This window comes from Molothrus aeneus, chromosome 5 (genome assembly GCF_037042795.1).
Source record: "Molothrus aeneus isolate 106 chromosome 5, BPBGC_Maene_1.0, whole genome shotgun sequence".
Classification (NCBI taxonomy): Eukaryota; Metazoa; Chordata; class Aves; order Passeriformes; family Icteridae; genus Molothrus; species Molothrus aeneus.
The window spans coordinates 57,808,214-57,826,841 of record NC_089650.1 but is presented as its reverse complement, the minus strand read 5'-3'; the positions used below and the strand labels follow the sequence as shown (position 1 = coordinate 57,826,841).

At 35.7% G+C, this 18,628-nt stretch overlaps 1 protein-coding gene across 1 annotated transcript; it reads left to right on the top strand.

Moving 5' to 3' along the window:
- Positions 1–1,280: 1,280 nt before the first annotated feature.
- On the top strand, positions 1,281–7,151 carry LRRC17 (leucine rich repeat containing 17). The gene is made up of 3 exons (XM_066550872.1): positions 1,281–2,037; positions 5,548–5,703; positions 6,748–7,151. Exons 1-3 carry the CDS (start codon positions 1,281–1,283, stop codon positions 7,149–7,151), a joined length of 1,317 nt encoding a protein of 438 aa, XP_066406969.1.
- Positions 7,152–18,628: the final 11,477 nt, after the last annotated feature.

The window sequence follows — 18,628 nt, the reverse complement described above, 5'->3', positions numbered from 1 at the left end:
ATTTAGTGAGACATTTGTAGAGCCCAAGTGGCTACTGAAGGAATAAAGGAAGTTGTAAGCAATACAGGATTAAAATGTAGTGTTGACAACTCCAAGCTTATAATAACAACAAACCCCTCCTCCCAGACTGGTAAAGTTTTGAAGCCTGTTTATCAAAATTAATTGAGATTGAATATATCATTTTGCCCTGGTAGTGTAGAAAACCAGTGATTCATGGATTATCTCTGAATCCAATTAAACTCCATTTTTAAAGTACTTAAGAACACAAGTCTCTACTTTTTATCAGGAAGATTTGTAAACATAATAGCCACAGCAATTGAAAAAATCTTTCTTCTTGGAATAAATTGGAGTTTGTAGAAAGAGTTTGTATTTCTTATATTTAATCCCTGGCATTCACAGATATTTAAGTCTTGCAAATTTTTTAATTCACCTAAAACACCCAAAAATAAACAACAGACTCCAAACCCAAAATGAAATTAAAAACAAAACAAAACAAAAAACCAAAGAAAACAAGCCAGCACAAAAAACCAAACCCAACCAAGCCAAAAACTGTCATATTAAAGATGAACAGTTCAAATTCTCAGAGTATGACATAAATGTAAGAATTCCTCATACAGATTCAATCTATCTGGGCCAATATCCTGAACCATGGTTGCAGCAGATTACTGAGATGAAAGCACAAAACCCCAAAAATTGGGGTAAACAATCCTGAGAAAATGACTTGAAAACAAGCCCACCCTTGAGCACAAACTAAAACTGGCAGTCTGATGGCTTTGACTCTGTATGTGTTCCAGTTGTTCAGCACTCAAGGAGTTGGAAAAGACCAGCTTCAAACTCCTTGTTTGAGCTCATCTTCCAAGATTAACTTGAATACAAAAAGGTCCACCCTGATGGTGTTTCCTGAACACATGAGAATCTCTTAACAAAAATCAGTGAGAAATTGGTCCATATAGTTTCCCATGTTTAATCATAATGAAAAACAGTAGACCAGAGTCAGTAAAAACTAACAAACAAACAAAAAGAGATAGGACATTAAATCTTCAAAGTATTTGTGAAGTTCCAAGCAGTGTGATGATCGAGTACTTGACTGCATATTATATACAATCCTCCATGAAAATGCCCATTTCATCTGTCCTAATGTTTTATTTTTCTTCCAACACAGGGAACTCACAAAGCCCAGCTGTGCCTCCTCAGATCTGTACAACACTGATTCGGACTATCCAAAAATTTCAAGTATTCCAGCTGTCACAGAAAAGAACTGGGACCAGCTGAATGTCAGGATGCAAGTAGTCACTATTATATTATTAATTCTTCTTTGTAGTGCATCTGACTGTAGGAGGACAAGGAATAGGAGTTTGAGAAACAATGAAAGGGAAAACATCTTAAGGAGAGCATCTAGCACTGTTAAACGCAATGCCCGAGACCTAACGTGTGATATTTACACTTATCTTCATGAGAAATACTTAGACTGTCAGGAAAGAAAATTGGTTTTTGTGGCACCTGATTGGCCAGAGGATATAAAACACATGCTGCTAGCAAGAAACAGAATTCGTAAATTAAAGAATAATATGTTTTCTAAGTATAAAGCACTGAAAAGTCTGGATTTACAACAGAATGACATATCAAAAATTGAGAGCGAGGCTTTTTATGGTTTGGATAAACTTACCACGCTCTTACTTCAGCATAACCAAATTAAGATTTTATCTGAGGAGATTTTTATTTATACACCCAGTCTAAACTACCTTCGTCTCTATGACAATCCCTGGCATTGCAGCTGTGAACTAGAAACTCTTGTTACAATGCTACAGGTTCCAACAAACAGGAATTTGGGAAATTATGCCAAATGTGTGCATCCAGTAGAACTGAAAAATCAGAAGTTAAAGCAGGTAAAAGCTGATCAGCTATGTAGTGAAGAGGACAGGCAGGATCCCAAAAACATAAAACGGGAGAAACCTGAACCTGCCAAACCAGAATTTGATTCCTCTTTGTGCCACATGTATGTGTTTCCTGTGACAACTCTGAACTGCAGAAGAAAAGGTTTGTATCTGTCATTATAACTGAATTAATGATTTATATATATATATGATATATATTTATTCTGTTTATTTAATCCTTTCTACACTTATTCGCACATTATTTACTTCAAATGAACTTAGTATAGCACTCGCTTTGCTTAAACTGATATTGTTAATTTTTTTTCTCTTATAAGTATCAGCAATAAGCAGGAATTCTTCCTGCATTTTACTTCTGCTCTGCAGCCCAAATTCCACAGATATTCCTTAGTGCTGTAATGCATTTAACAGAAATCAACAGGATCAAAACTAAGCATATTACTTAAGTTACTAGTCTGATTGTACAACTATAAACATACTAATCAGTCAGATTACAGCTCTGCTGAAACTGTTGAACTGATACAGACAAGCACACAGTGTCTTTTCTTCCTTCCATTGTACAAACACAAAAACAGCAATAACTTTAACAGAGGTGAGCTGTGAAGCAGGACTGGAGCAGCCAGCTGTGTTTTCAATGCCCAGAGGAACCTGATTGCAAAGGAAAGGCTTTGCATCCTCACATTTGCTGCACAAGATTTCTTCTACTAAGGGAAGAAATTTTATGTTTTTGTTCATAAAGAAATAACTCCTCTGTGTCCTTCCTCCCAGCACCCAGCAAACAATTCAAAGTTGAAGGGACTTCAAGAAATGTTTTGCAGACACTTGGATCCATTCCATCTCTAAATCTTTCTCAGGCCCCTAAGAGCCACAGTTAAGCCCTGAGGGTAAACCAGATGGGGTATATATCAACACGAAAATGCACACTTATTTGTCCTTTATATTTCCCATATTTTATCCCATGACAAAACAAAGCAAACAAAAAAAAACAATTCAGAGAATAATTCTTTAACATAACAATTCTGAAAGAAGCATGGCTTGAAGCAGCCAACATTGTGAGACCTTTTCCCCAATTTTAGCAGAGCTTAGCCTGCATGTTTTATTCAGCTGAACTTCTATCTGCTTTAAGACCAACTTGATTTTATATAAAAATTTCAGTTGCACCTTTATGCCAGAGAAAAGCTCAGAATTCAGTATAAGTAGATAATATCTAAATATCAAGGATTAATGATTTCAGTAATTGATTACATGGCTTATCTACTATGTATGTCATAAAAATGGTCTGTGTTCTTTATTTTTTTTTCACCCTGTAAATTCTTTTCTTGTCTGTCTGGCTCAATTTTCTCTTTCTTTTACCATGAAGCTACTACATCTTTTAATTAATGATTTATGCTGCTTTTATTATTTTTAATGTTCACCTATCTTATGTTTCCTTGTAGATAACATCTTAATAATTAGATTATCGATTATGATCTTAATTGTCCTTCATAGAATCTTATATCACTCTTACTATTCAGTGAACTGTTATTGAAAAAAGCCCAGGCATAAATTATAATTCTATTATAAGCAAAGACTGACTTCACACTCTCCCCTCTTAGTGGTATCAAAGAGATGACCTGAATACACAAATATACCTAAAAACTTCTGGGGAAAAAAATTTTACTTTTTCCTCTAAGTCCATAGAAACATTCAATGTGATTTGATCTTCATGGGAGTTTCAAAGAGGTTTATGGTATTTGAAAGCATGGTTTATTGTCTTTAATATTAATAATGGAGGAATAAAGTTATTTCAACCTCTACATGAGAATACTAGGGGGTACAGGGACTGCCTCCTCCAGGTCAAGAAGAAAGTATATCAATCCAGAACTTCCTGCATGCCTAGCATGGACACACTGAGTATGTTTCAATACTTTTTGGAAGTACTAGATCTACTGTGCATATGTTTGACAGCTGGATGCAGATATCCCATGGATATTTGGTATTTCTGAACATATGGCAATCTTTGATGAAAGCATTGTACTTACTGTCTTCATATATGAATATTGTACAGCAGATGCACAATTTCACTGGAATTTTAATCAGAAATAGGAGTGTAATGCACAAAAAATCCAGGGAAAACACAAAAACATCTCTAAATCTGTGTGGAGAAGAATTCAGAATAGAAAAAAAAAAGTGCATCAGTTAACAAACCAGTAAGATGACATGAAAAGCTGCAATCCATTATTCCTTTACAATGGAAGGAATGGAATGACAAGCACTTGCTCTACCACTACTAAGTATGTCTAAAGAGGTAGGACAACAGGTAGAGGTTGAAATAACTGGTTGAAATGCCAGAAACCTCATGAAAGAAACATCTTAAAAATATATTTATCCATGTGTATGTTCTCTTTTTTAAAAAATAATTTGCTTATATCTTGTCAGACCAGTGATATGCCAGACCCTGTGGGACTCCAGAATGAAATACTCTATGCCCTTGATTCTGTTTTACAAAAAAAACCCAAAACAAACAAACAAAAAAAAACCCCTAAAAAGGCAAAAAAGTAAGGAAGCAAAAGCAGTTTGTTTGCATTTCTACAAAGAACTTGTATTTTCAAGGACAGTTGAAAAAAGAGTCTGCTTTCTAGTCCTTCCAAACTCTCCAAGTCTCTAAATTCAAGCATTATTTGCATTCATTTGATAAATAGGCCCTGAAACTGTGACATCTGCAGAAGCAGGAAGCAATCCAACCACAGCAGGCTGGAGTGGTTATAATATTTATGTATTTATAATACCACAGCTCTGCTTATAATCAGATTTAAGGCGGGAAGACTCTGGTATGTTGCTGTAGTCTCATCTCAAAAATACCTGACTCATTAGATATCTTCAGAACTTCAAAAGTACCACACAGAGTCCAGCACAGATCCAGAAACTCCTTGCTTTCATTCAAAGATGGTCAAACAAGAGACACTGCTCATTTTCTTGTTATGACAGTGTAGGATTAGAACACTCATTGAGCAAATATAATAATCCTGGAGATTAGGTTTGTTAACATTACCCTGAGAGGGTTCAAACCACAGTCTGCACTTCTCAAGCATGGGCCCTTACTACTGGAGTAGGAGCTGCTCTTTCTGGAGTTCTTTTGCAAGGAACACTGTAAGGATACAGACGCCAATGGCTGAGAGGTCCTCAGCTACTTTGGAACTGCCAGTGATAGAAGTAGGAGAGAGAAGCAGATAAAATACCACTCTGCTGCCTGGGTGGTTTTTATATAGTTACTCTGGTTTCTTTTTTTTTTAAGCAATCAAGCCCTTCACACATATATTTTTATATTAGTATAAAATATAAATATATAGTAATATATTAGTATAAAACAGGCTACTACTTACCCTATTCCTATGTGAATGGTCTAGTTCTACTAAAATAAAAATATAAATCACAGAGGTTTTACTATATCCACTAATGAAGAGAACAATTTTCAGATGAAATGTAAAGGTACAAGTAAAGAAAGAATGAGATTCAGAAGTTGAAAAAACATGGTGGCACTAGTAGAGGGGATAAAAGGGAAAGAAAACAAGAAAAATGTTAGACTGACAATACTCTGTCTGGCATGCAACTGTAATACCTAAGTAGTAAGAATAATCCAAAGCTGATACAAGTTGTGTCTTTTTCATTTTTTAAGATTTAAAGAAAGTTCCAGGCAACATGCCTCCAGATATAGCTAAACTTGATTTGTCCAACAACAAAATTAGACAGCTACGAGCCAAGGAGTTTGAAGATGTCAGTGAACTGAAGATATTAAATCTAAACAGTAATGGAATAGCATACATTGATCCTGGTAAGAATAATTTTAAATACTCATTTAAAATTATTTCTCTTTTATTAAATATTGTCTCATCAGATATAAACTGAGTGGGAGGGGGAAGGATTTAAAAATCTAGAAGTTGGTGCAAATTTTACCTTTTTTTACATTTCAATTTATCGAGTAAAGGTTTGCACTGAAATATATTCATCAGGAAAATCAATAGAGAAAGACACATTTCAGTTGCCCTTTCTGAATACTAAACTAACCAAGTGCAAAAGGTAATTATTAGGACTCAAGTGTCCCTAATGGCAATTTGCTTATAGCCTATGTTCATTTGGACTTAATTACAAAAGCAGATATAAACAGGGTGAGAGAAAGAGAGATAAAATGCATCATGCAAAAAAGGGTTTATCTAGTACTATATTGGCAATTAAACAGCATCAGAAAGTGTTACTATCAGTAAAACAGTACTTGTGAGGTTTAACATTACACAGTTGATTTATTTAAATTAAGACTTCTGCTATTAAATGAAACAGTGTCCAGCAAAAAGTATGAATGGCTCTCTGAAATGTAACTCACAAGCATTTTTATGAAGCTCCATGTTCACTCCATTCCAATTCTTAAAATGTTAATTTGAAGGTTCTATTCATGCACACAAATACTTGCATACAGGAAAAAACCTCTGGCCCTGCACAGTGTCTGATAATAAGTTTCCATATTCCTACTTCTGTATCATGACAATAACAACAGGATTCAATGAGCAAATCAGGCATTCATCCACCTCCACTGTCTCTATTCTACACTCAGGCACACTCATTAAGTGTTTTATAGCTTTACCAGCAGTGCAACTCTCTAATATTTCTCACTTCTGAAGGCATGTGCCATATTTAAAAATTCAATGTTTGACAAATCCTTTTATAGCCTCTAGCCAAAATAAAACAAAAAAACCCCAGTAGCTGTAAAATTATAAAAATGTTTTTCCTCTTCTAGATATGAATGTTTTTCCTGTCACAGATATGAATGGTTTTTTCTAAGTTAACTTTATAAGGTACCAATAACTATTTTTCTATTGATTAGCTGCTTTTTCAGGCCTCAATAACTTAGAGGAGCTGGATTTATCAAACAACAGCTTGCAGAATTTTGAATATGGAGTGCTGGAAGATCTTTACTTTCTGAAGATACTGTGGCTGAGAGAGAATCCTTGGAGATGTGATTACAACATACATTATCTTTTCTACTGGCTGAAGCATCACTACAATGTTCATTACAATGGCCTAGAATGCAAAATGCCTGAGGAATACAAAGGATGGTCTGTTGGAAAATATGTCCGAAGTTATTATGAGGAATGCCCAAAAGACAAGCTTCCTGTTTATCCAGAAACTTTTGATCTGGACAAAGATGATGAGGAATGGGAACGACACAAGGAGCAAACAGTTCAGACAGTAAAGAAGCATGGAGTAATTGTCACTGTGATAGGCTAATAAGGGAACCCTTTCCTTAGTAGGTTTAAATATATGATACTTTGAGAAAGAAATACATGCTGTTTACATTTGTTCTAATTATTCTGTTGGTTTGTAGGATTATCTGCCTACAAAGATGTCTGTATATTGCCAATAATAACTACAGAATGACATTGGTTCGACAGCATCCTTCATCTAGTAATTGTTTTTGACAATTTGTTCTGGACACTTTTGTGAAATACTTTGGCAAATATTTGAAACTATACAGTAAAAATCAATAGACACAAATGTACATAATATGGTGGGAAGAAGCTGCCTTATGTATGAACACAGTTTATGTGTTCACACAGAAATAGCTGCAGGATTGTGACCAAGACCCATTTTTTCTTGAATGTATTGACAGTTCTTTGTATCTATCAGTTTCCTGAAATATTCCCAGAAAATGTTTCTAAGATTTTTATATTGACTTCCTGTTGTTTTATTGTAGACCAAAAAACCAAACTTAAGACTAACCTTAAATACAATTCCAGAAAAAGAGGAAAGGCAGTTGTTATACTAATTAGGACTCAAACACAGAAGGTGGGTTTCACTTGCTGATTTACCAGTGTTCCTCCTCAGTCCTGAATGAATAACTGAGCCTCTGCCTCTTCCATACCTGAGGTGCCTTGAAATGATAAGTAGCCAAGACATGGTTGGTTCCCAAGATCCAGCTCCACATGCTCATAATTGTTTTGTTTGGTTTTTGAGGCAAGCAGAGCTGAAATCTCTCTAGGAAGAATTGTAGGTTGTTGTTGTATCAGTTTGACACAGATTATGTGCCATCACTTCTACATGATGAAGATTACGTGAAGGATGCTGTGGTCTGCATCCAGCACATCAGTGCCCACCCAAACTGAAGGTAAGTATGCTTTTGATAGCTCAGAGTGTGGGACATTCTCTAAGTTCACTCTTCTCTCAGCTCATTTGTAAAATGCATGTTACAGAACATCCTTGTCAAACAGCTATCTATGTGAATACTCATTGATTAAAACCTGTGATCATTCTAACACTATAGCAACAGGGCAGAAAAAATGCCTCAGCTAAATAGACGAGATATAAAGATAAAATTTCTATCTAAAGATAAAATTCCTTGCTGCATAATATACTTAGATCACTAAGAAATGTGTACGTGCAGAGTAGAAATTCAGGGCCAAAACTTTAAATTTCTCTTGACTATCAGGGAAGAAGTTCTGGAAGACTCCATGGAGAAACTTTGCTTCTTTAAAGATCTGGAGACAATTATGGTATTTTTGCATTCCTCCGGTGCTTTGACCACGAGTCCCAAAGGTGGCTCATTTTGTTCTACAAGACATAGCACTCAGTGCTTTAGTGCTAACATGAAATAAAAGAACAACATAAAGGAAAAAATCAGGAGATATTGAGGGTGGTAGGAACGCCAAAGAATCTCAAAGCAAACACATCCCATTATTATTTGCATTCCTTTATGTTCTCCATTATTCAGATATGAATAATTTAATGGTGCTTTGCTGACAAACTGGGTAATTTAGCCATTTCTTCCACAATATCCTTCAAAAACTTTATAGCAAAAATACAAGAGTATCTGACTCATCCCTGTTCCTGGAAATATCTTAAGCATTATCTTCACTGTTAAAGGTTAATCCTGATAAGACAGAACAGAGAGGAATATCCCATTTTGCCAGTAACATTCACTAAATAGGGCATATTCTGGAAACTTAAAAGTGCTGAAAGTAAAAAAAGAAAGTCTGCCACAAATAGTAGCAAGTATTTAGTAATGTTGTCCTCCTCCTCTCAAATTCTGGAGAATTATCTCAGTACAGAACCACTGGGTCTGATTGAAAAGGACAGGCAATAAAACCACAGCAGAACATCTGTTATTGGCAGCACAGCCAATGGTGAAAATCTGAGTTGGAAAATATGCATTTATAGACCACGTTATGTTAATTCCTGCAAAGAGTCAGTGCTGGGAAAAAACACTAGCTTAAGGCAGGCTAAGTCTGGGTAGAAAAGACAATCCTGGAGAAGTTTTAGAAAAAAGAAAAATATAAGACAAAAAATCTGTGTGAGTGGTCTCTGATCTCTCAGGTCAGCAAAAAGTACCAGTTGAAAGAGCAGTGGGATAAGACTGAGGACCACATGCAGTGGCCTAACTGCTCTTGTTTGAAGGCCCTGGGGATTCCCAAAGAGACACCCCCACTGAGGATGTGGCAGAATAGACAACTATAATTGCAGTAGTTGCAACTACAAATAATGTAAGAACACAACAATAGAAATAGGAGGTTGGGGCAAGGATATTATGGGTTAGCATGATCTCCTGCAATGACTCATATTCTTTGAGAAAAGACTGTATGAACAGAAAAAGCATACAGGAGTTATGAAGTGGTGCAGAAGGAGGCAGCACAAGAAAAAAGACAATAATATATGTGAAAAACATACATATGGGGGAAATTACTAACAATTGATAAAACCTTCGGCATTACAGGGTTAATTGCTATTTCTCTGAGCTCCCAAAAAATGTACTGTAAAGTACAACCTCCATCAAACACCACAGCCACAAAACACAATTTAATGTTGACATCTCTGTGCTTCTGTACTGTTTAATCAAAAAGCTCCCAGAAGAGCTTCCATGTCTACAAGAAAATCATGGGCCTGCCTCTTCTTTTATAAGCTCTTTAGGTCTCTTCTTTCAATAACTTCTATCGATTTCCCTTCTTTCTCTGTCCAAAGCCAGGAAATAATTGCATGATAAAATTGCATGAAGGCAATTGAGTTGTCTTCCTGACATGCAGTGCATGTCCTAGGAGTGCTGCCTTAAAGGATGAACTACAGTGCTCTACAGAGGCAGTGCCCCTTTCTCTACACAGCCACATAAAACACAGAAAAGATCATTTTGTGCCATGTTTTCCATGACAGAATACAGGAAAAATAGATATGTCTGTCAATACTGGAAATAAAACACTTCAAAAGCTTCTGAGGAAATTTTAGCTCCTGCACTATGAATACTAATGGCAGCATTTAAAGGCAGTTCCCAGTCACACATGGAAGACAAATGATTCTCCACGATCTCTGAGTAGGTGGAGGAATACCACAAACAGCTGAGCCATAACCCATGCATCTCATACACTCATATTCTCTGGCACAGTAACACAATGATTTGCCACAGAGAGTCTGAGCTGGAATCATATTGACATTCACATGCAGATATTAGACAAAGACTTCTATTTTATGAAAGCATCACAGGCCAAAGTAAAGAGTACATAAAGCAAATTTTTTTTAAATTGCAGATAATTAATTTATCCAGAAAACCCCACAAACATGTTTAGTCAGACAAACAGACCTGACCCACAGTTAAAATAATTCCTTTTTTAACATTAACAATAAAGGCATGTTGCCAAAATCTGTGTAATCTTGGATTTATTTGAAAGATGAGGTCAGAGTTGTAGCTCGGATAATTTCGAATGGCAAGGTAGCCTATAACTGAACAGACAGCTCAACTCAGTTGGTTAGGTGAAAAAATGTCAAAGGAAAAGAATCTCAATATGATTTTCAATCTCTAAAAGAAAATAGATAGTTTTGCATCAACATTAAACCATCCACAAGAACTTAAAAAATGGTACAAGTAGGCAATATAATAAATATAGCTAGCCAGTGAGTTTCAACATAAAAACATATGTAGTTAATCTAAATATCAATAGCATACTGATTAAAATGCATTTCATGCTAAAAAGAAAACTATTGTGTATCTTCAAAGATAGAAGAAACAGCTTTAAAATCAATGTTTTCTAAAAGCCCCTGTAGATTGTCATATATGATTCATCACATAGTTTAAAATAGCACTCAGTAGATGTAAATAGACAAAATGTTTGATTTTGAGGCTACAGAAAACATTAATTATCTACAAAAATGGAAAATGCAAGCTTTGTAGAGACAAGAATTGAATTTAGTAAGATAAATGAAAATGGATGGCAATCAACATACTGACACTCCAACAGACATAATCAACACTAGATATGAATCAGTTAAATAATGGGCCAGTGAAGGCTGTTTGTATACAAAATGTAATTCTATCACAACTGTTCTTTACTTATTTTTAGCTCTAGATGCAAAAAACTTACAATGATTTTAGTTTTCTACCCAAATACATAGGGAAAACAATCATAGAATTATTTAATGTTTTTAAGTACAACGCCTATAAAGGAGGCTGTGTATGGTTTATTTTGCCTTGCTTTCTTTATTAGCTCCCAAAATTCATGATACTGGATTAAATTCTGTCACTAAACAATTTGTATGCTGGTATCATTTTATCCTGTAATACAAAAGCAAAACCATGACCAAAACACTTTTTATTCTTAGCCAGTTTTTCTTTTTCATCACCAATCTAGAGACAAAATCATTCTCACCCATAACTACAGTCATTTTCTAAAGCAAAAGAAATCACTCAAATTGCTATAGGCTGCATCAACAATTTCAATAATTTAAATAATAAATGCATTCTAGTCTCAAAACATAAAACCCCCTTTTTTATTTTGAAAATAAAAACATTTTCCTTTTCTTTTTGTGCATTTGAATTCAGTTAAAGTGTAGGCTAGAAAAGACTCAATCAGTAACATTCTCCTGCTTCAGAAATACTGTGCCAGGAATCAAAAATGTTTGGGATGTTGCCTAGTTTTTCTTCTCATGAAAACACTTCCAAGATGTTTTCAGACTCTTTGTGATAAGATAGACGAGTAACAGTTGGGATGCAGGTATTCCTTAAAAATCAAATACACTTTCACACTAGGACTAAACCTCTCACACTGATCATCATAAAGGCTTTTAGTTTTCCTGCTCACTTCTCTGCTAAGTGGAGCATACAAACATATTGAGAAAAATATTACTGACCTGAAACTATTGCAAAATGCTGTGACAAATGGAATTAACCTCCAAACCCTTGGTCACATGTACTTACGTGCACAGAATCAGGAAGAACTAAGATGCTTTTTTACATTTAGAAGGACTTTGATTTGGCAATAGAATCAAGTACTGATTATTTGTGAAGACCACATAAACCTAGGACCACAGTTAGTTTGGGGGGGTGGGTTTAGCTTGTTTGTTGTTGTTGTTGTGGTTTTTTTGGGGGGGTTGGTTTTTTTTGTTGGTGAGCCTCTTGTTGGAGGCCAGTAACTAACAGTATAGCCCAGGGGTCAGTACTGGGGTGAGTCCTATTCAATATCTTCATTAATGACCTGGACAATGAGACAGAGCAGGGCTGCAGAAGACACTGAACTCAGAGCAGGGTCTGATGGACCAGAGGGTCATGCTTGCCATCCAGAGGGACCTTGACAGGATGGAGAAAGGGGCTGACAGAAAGTTCAAGAAGTGCAAATTCTGGCATCTGGGAAGGGACAACTCAAGGCACCAGAACACTTTGGGGGCAGCCCAGCTTGAAAACAGGCTGTCAGAACAGGACCTGGATGTCCTGCTAAACACCAGGCTGAACCTGAGCCTGTGATGTGCCCTTGCCAAAGAAGATGGGTGGTATCCTGGGCTGCATTAGGAATCCTGCCAAGAGATTCAGAGAGGTGATTTTTCCCTTCAGCACAAGTGAGGCCATATCTGGAGTAGTGTCCAGTTCTGGGCTTCCCAGTACATGTGAGACATGGACACACTGGAGAGAGTACAACAATGGGCAAAAAGATGGCTATGGAATTGGAGCATATTCCCTGTTAGTAAGGCTGAGACCTGTGACTGTTCATTTGGAGAAGGCCCAGGGGGCTCCTAGCAAGGTAGCATTTACCTAAAGCTAGGCTAGTGAAAAGAACAGCAGCCTCAAAGATTCAAACATAACACACATGGATGTCACTTCTGCATAATATTTTCTACATGTTTACATGCTAAAATGTCACATATCCACAACCATTTTCAGTACTGAATTACACCGTCACATGCTGAAATATCTGATAGGCAACACTTAAAATCTGCAATTCTAAGTATGAATAAGAAACCAGAAAGGAACACAGTTAATCACATCCTTCATCATCAACTTTTATATGAGCAAAACTTCATGCTTGTAATGTAATTACCTTTATAACTGCACAATAATGCACTAATGGCAGCAGTTTAAACTTGATATGGTAATTGGCTGATAACAAAAATAAAAAAACACTTTCTAATTTTATCCCATATCCTGTCACTGAAGAGAATTTTTTCTTAAATATTTCCAAAGTTTGAATTTAAGATATGTAAGTTAATAGTAAGATATCAGCATGAAAACACAGCAAAGAAGCCACTGTGGTTTATAGAAGAATATTTCCATATTAGCTACACAACTATCCATAGACTATAAATTCATTAGATAGAAATGGAAAAATCAGTAGGAAAATTACTGATAATGTGTCTTTTCCCACCAGCATTTAATTGCTTTGGTAATACAATTCAGGTAATTTGCCTGCTCCTCAACGTATGTTCAACAAGCTGTCTCTCTTCACTTCTTCCAGGTTTTCTGGCTTTGTGTTCTTATCATAGAATTTTTGGAACTTGTTATAGCCATGCTCATTTTAAAGATTTTTAGCTGATTCAGAATGCAGTTGGGGTTTACAAAGATTTTTTTAAGGTATAGAAATGTGTAGGCCTTTTTGATAGCAAATTCTTCTTGTGCATCTCTTCAAAGACCTGCATCCACGATAAATATAGTTGGATCCATCCTGGGCTTCTGTAACCAAAAGTCTGTTTAATTTGGACATGTGGATGACTTCCTTAACTTCAGAACTCCACCTAATTTAAAACTCAGTATCAAGACCACAGCAGCCACCTTTAAAACACAGCAATTATTTTCTGTCAATAACTCAACATCAGGGTACTGTGGTACCACTGACCTTTTTTAGGAAACTGTAATTTACAAAGCAAATGGTTCCCAGCTGGCCCTGAGGACAGATCTTGTCCAGCCATCAGTAAAAACTCACAAATTTGTTGGCACAGGAGCAGAACAGAAAGCTGGAATAAATGATAGTGTGCTAATAATTATATTTACTAAATAGCCTGTAATTTTGAAATGATCCATCACCAAACATCATCTATAGTGCCAGAGACAATAAAGGCCACTAATCATAAGTTCCAGAACTTTGAAAAGTTCAGGCATGCTTTATTTTCCATAGTCTGTGAATGCTCAGAGCAAATACATATTTGGCCTGGAAGAGCCAACACCCAATAATGATCTCCTGTTGAAGGAGACTGTATCTGCATTCTGGGTCCACAAAAAAGAGAACATGAGGATTCACAGAGGGACAAAGGAAGAGGGAAAAAGCTCTGCCTTTCTGCAGCAAATGGTCAGGCACTCAGCCAGAGCAAACCTCTGCTCTGTCTTCTGAAGAGAAGAGCTCTTTCTGCATTTCCCATACCAAATAAAATAGTGACAGCTCAAGAAAAACAAACCACACAGGTGACAACCACACAGATTCTCTCTGGATCAAGGGAGCTGCAATCTTTTAAATAAAAAATGGAAGCATTTTGGTAGGCTTCCTGCTTTTCTGTAATAATTTTTGCTCCCTCTGCACTTTACACATCAATAAAGCTATTGTTTTGTAGCTTATCCCCAAGTTCCACAGCCCTAGCTCTCAGCATGTCCCAGGACATGCTGAATTGTACCAGAAATGTGTGTTTAGGTGACTTAGTTGACCCATTGTCTACAAAAGTGTACGCAATATAAATGTACACAATTAAAAAATGACTCAGTTATATGCATTCTAACCTAATCATGGAAATCAAACCAATCAGTGCAACTGCTATTAAGAATGGACAGAATTTGAAACTATTATTCCCTGAGAATGCCCTGATACATTCCAGAAACAGGACATCTTTAGCCAGCCCAATCTGGTCAGACTACAATTTTAAGTATTTTAAGATACCAGTTTGTCTTCTGACTTTCTTAATTTGATTTTCACACCATCCTCACCTCTCATCATGCATTCCATCTAATCAAAGCTAAGACTCCAAGTGTGTGATCCCTCCTGTTTTAACCCTATCACTGCACTCTTCACCTCCCAGGAAAGCATCCCAACTCTTTCCAGCCCATACTTCTGACATACACCCCATTTCCCTGACATACACCCCATTTCCCTAACACCTCCCAAACATTATCACTGCTCAGTCGGGGGAGAAGGGAACCAGAACCATCTGTCCTGGCACAGAACACAGGAACCTGTCTCTCCAGGCACTCATGGCATCAAGTTGTCACAGCCCAACCTGCAAAAAGACAGGTAGGTAAATTGTTGGACCAAGAACATTTAATTTACACAGCATAACTTTAGATTATATATTATGTATTATTTGTCTTATGCAGACCAGCTACCTAGGCTAACATGTCTTTTTTTCCTTGTTGGTCTCCACACACATGTTCCACTTCTGTATAATAACTTTTAATATTTAGATATTATAATGGATTTATTGTAGGGCCATCTTCCACTGGCTTTTTTCTCATTCCTTTCCAGCAAATTTTATTTTATCCATGTTCTGAACTGTAAAACAGAACGAGTAATTTATTACAGTTTCTGAACTGAAGTAAAATCCACAACACTGCAATTTGCTGTAAAATTCAAAGCAGTCAAGCTCAACAATATAAACTTCTGAATAGAACTGATGTTTATTATTTATAATTTAAATAAAATACACATTGATGATATTTTTCAGTAGCAATTCATCTACTCATTTTAATAAAACTTCTACTTGTTTGTAATTTTCTGAAGTATTGAGCAATAAAAATTTGCTTGCTACCACTGCCATAAAGTACTGTTACTGTCATCTGTACTTCACTACAGATCTGTATTTATGGGAGGACATTTGAGTGTTAATAGAAAATAATTTAAAAGTGCTAGATACATGCATTTACTTAGATGCTATTCATATTTCCTTGGCAATACAAAAATCCCCAGTGTAACAGAATGCAAATTCAATTTATATCTTACCAATTTTAACCTTTGTAGAAGTCCCATTTTCCTTCCAGGCTAAGCAATCAAAAATAATTAGATTCAGAACAAAAATGTATTTCAAATGAGTCATATATCGCTGATATATTAAAATTCAGTATCTCTCTGTATCTGACTTGCTGAATGAATAAGACTTTCCATGTCTACATTCATTTGCCAAAACCTCTCTTGTATCATATTAAAAAAATCCCAACATATTCTTGGGAGAGATTGTAAATGGAACATGTTCTGTTCCAGTCCAATGTATGTGATAATTAACAAAACTCTAGGCTGATACAATGTTAGAAAGGCTGCACTGAAGGAAAAATGAATAATCTTCCATGTCCCTATTGTACAAGACAATAGGATTTTTTAAAAAAAGGTGGGTTTGGGGTTTTTGGTGGGTTGTTTTGGGTTTTTTTGCGAGAAGGGCTACTGTGTTAGGAAAATATTTGTAGTAGAAAGGATTATGAAGTACTGGAATGTACTGCCTGCTGAGATTGGTGTGTCTCCAACACCTGTGATATTTAAAATGACTAAAAACACCCTGGACAAATCTGCACCAATGTTAACCACAGCACAGCTTGAAAACGTTCACCTCCCTGCCAATTCTGTCATTCTGTGGTTCTTAGTAAGGATTTACACCAGTGTTCCTAGCAGAGTTGTACCTCTGTAATAAGCACTGTATGCTCTTCAAAACAAAATAACCCACCTTACCTAATTCTAAATGGAGGATCATCACATTTTGTACACATAACAAAGAAATCAGTGGATGTGTTTATTTCTTGTGATTGTCATATTTTAAAACATATCTAGGTATTATCCCCATTTTTCAGAGGAAAATTTGGATTACATAAAGCATGATCTTCCTAATCCCAAGCACAGAAAACCAAAGAAAGAGCATAAGAGAACAGAGATTGTTTACTTTCAGACCTAAATGAAAATTGTCCTTTTATGTCTGGGTATACCACCATATATCTCATAAATAGAGCTGATTAAAGTACAGAAGTGTCAGGTTCAGAACAGCAGTAAAGTCAGAACTGAGGAATTTTAATACAGTTTCACTTTATGTTGTTGTGTTAAACTGAATTTTTTTTTCCTCACACAAAGGAGCAACATAAATACTTTGGGAAAAGATTTTTCCTATGATGTTCCTGAAGTATGTGAAAAATACATATAATTACCCAAAATAAAGCTTCATTAAGTTTCTGTTGTAAAAGTCACACAATTCTTTTGCACACAATTCTTTAGTCATCTAAAAAATAATTTACGGCAGTACACAAAGTAGTGCTGTATTATAAATGTTTTGAGTCACACAAAAAATTAAATCTTGTCTTTTTCATGTTGATTTTTGCAAATTAAAGGATCTAATTTGAGGTGATGGACATTCAAGTATAATTTTCTGTGTATAGTTAGAAGTACTTCACTACCAAATGATACGACTGTTTTTACACAGAGATGTTAAAGAAAAAGTAAAATTAGCATACAAGCCAGAAGTAATTTCTGTGCTTGAAGGAAAGCTCAATAACTGATATTCAGGCTTTCACCTCTCATGTTCACTCTTTTTTTAATCAGTTGTATTCAGCTATTTAGCATACTAAATATTTGAGTTACTCTTTCCTAAAATTGTTTCAGGACCCATTGTTATGTCAGCCATTTACCACATGTTTCTAACTGGTATTTTAATAAACCTGTCTGAATTATTAGAAAGCCAAAACTGTGTAAAACTATGGGCTAAAAATACCACTGTAAAAGAAAATATGATCCTTTGAAAGCACAAAAAGCAATGGGCCTCAGAAAATACTGGGGTATATCTCATGTATTGCTCTTACTCCTAAGAAAATCTATGAGAGGATTTGACTGCAACAAGTTTGTATTTGTATATGTGTACTGTATAAATCAAGCATTCCACTTTTGATCTGAATTCTAACTGAATAGTCAGCAAAAGAGGAAACAGCTGAAATGTAATTGCTGTGAACTCAGGACAGATGTACTAACAGAAGACAAAATTGAGCACAGTTATACAGAGATAATCAAGAGAAAAATCCAGTCACACTTCATGCCACCTTACTGACTCAATTGTTTAGTGAGTGGATCCAAAGATTAAGGATTTATTACTCACATCCCATTGAAAGCTTCAATCAGAAAATTGCAGAGACTATTAAAGCAAATAATATCAAATTATTTTCTAAGATTCCAGTATAAACAAAACTAAATCCTTATTTTTTTAATCTCATGCTGTGCTCATTTCACAGGGTGAAAGAACACACAGAGAACAGAAAAAATGAGAAATACCTCACTTACTGATGCAGTGCTTGAAAGCCACATCCCTGGTTCATCCCTGGTGCTGTGGACAGCAATGAAGTTAAAACACTTAACATCACCTCAGTTTTGATTACCACAAAAGTAAGGGTTTAATATATCAACTAATCAAAGAGGAGCATTAAGAGGAGGCTATATTCATTAAATATTCTGTAGACAAAAAACCCAAACACCCCCAAACCCATGGATATAAAAATAAAATATATTCTATATTTTTAG

Coding starts and splice junctions, on each gene's coding strand:
- LRRC17 (XM_066550872.1), top strand. CDS start 1,281: ATGCAAGTAGTCACTATTATATTATTAATTCTTCTTTGTAGTGCATCT. Junction 2,038..5,547: donor TCTGAACTGCAGAAGAAAAG/GTTTGTATCTGT, acceptor TCATTTTTTAAG/ATTTAAAGAAAGTTCCAGGC. Junction 5,704..6,747: donor AATAGCATACATTGATCCTG/GTAAGAATAATT, acceptor TCTATTGATTAG/CTGCTTTTTCAGGCCTCAAT.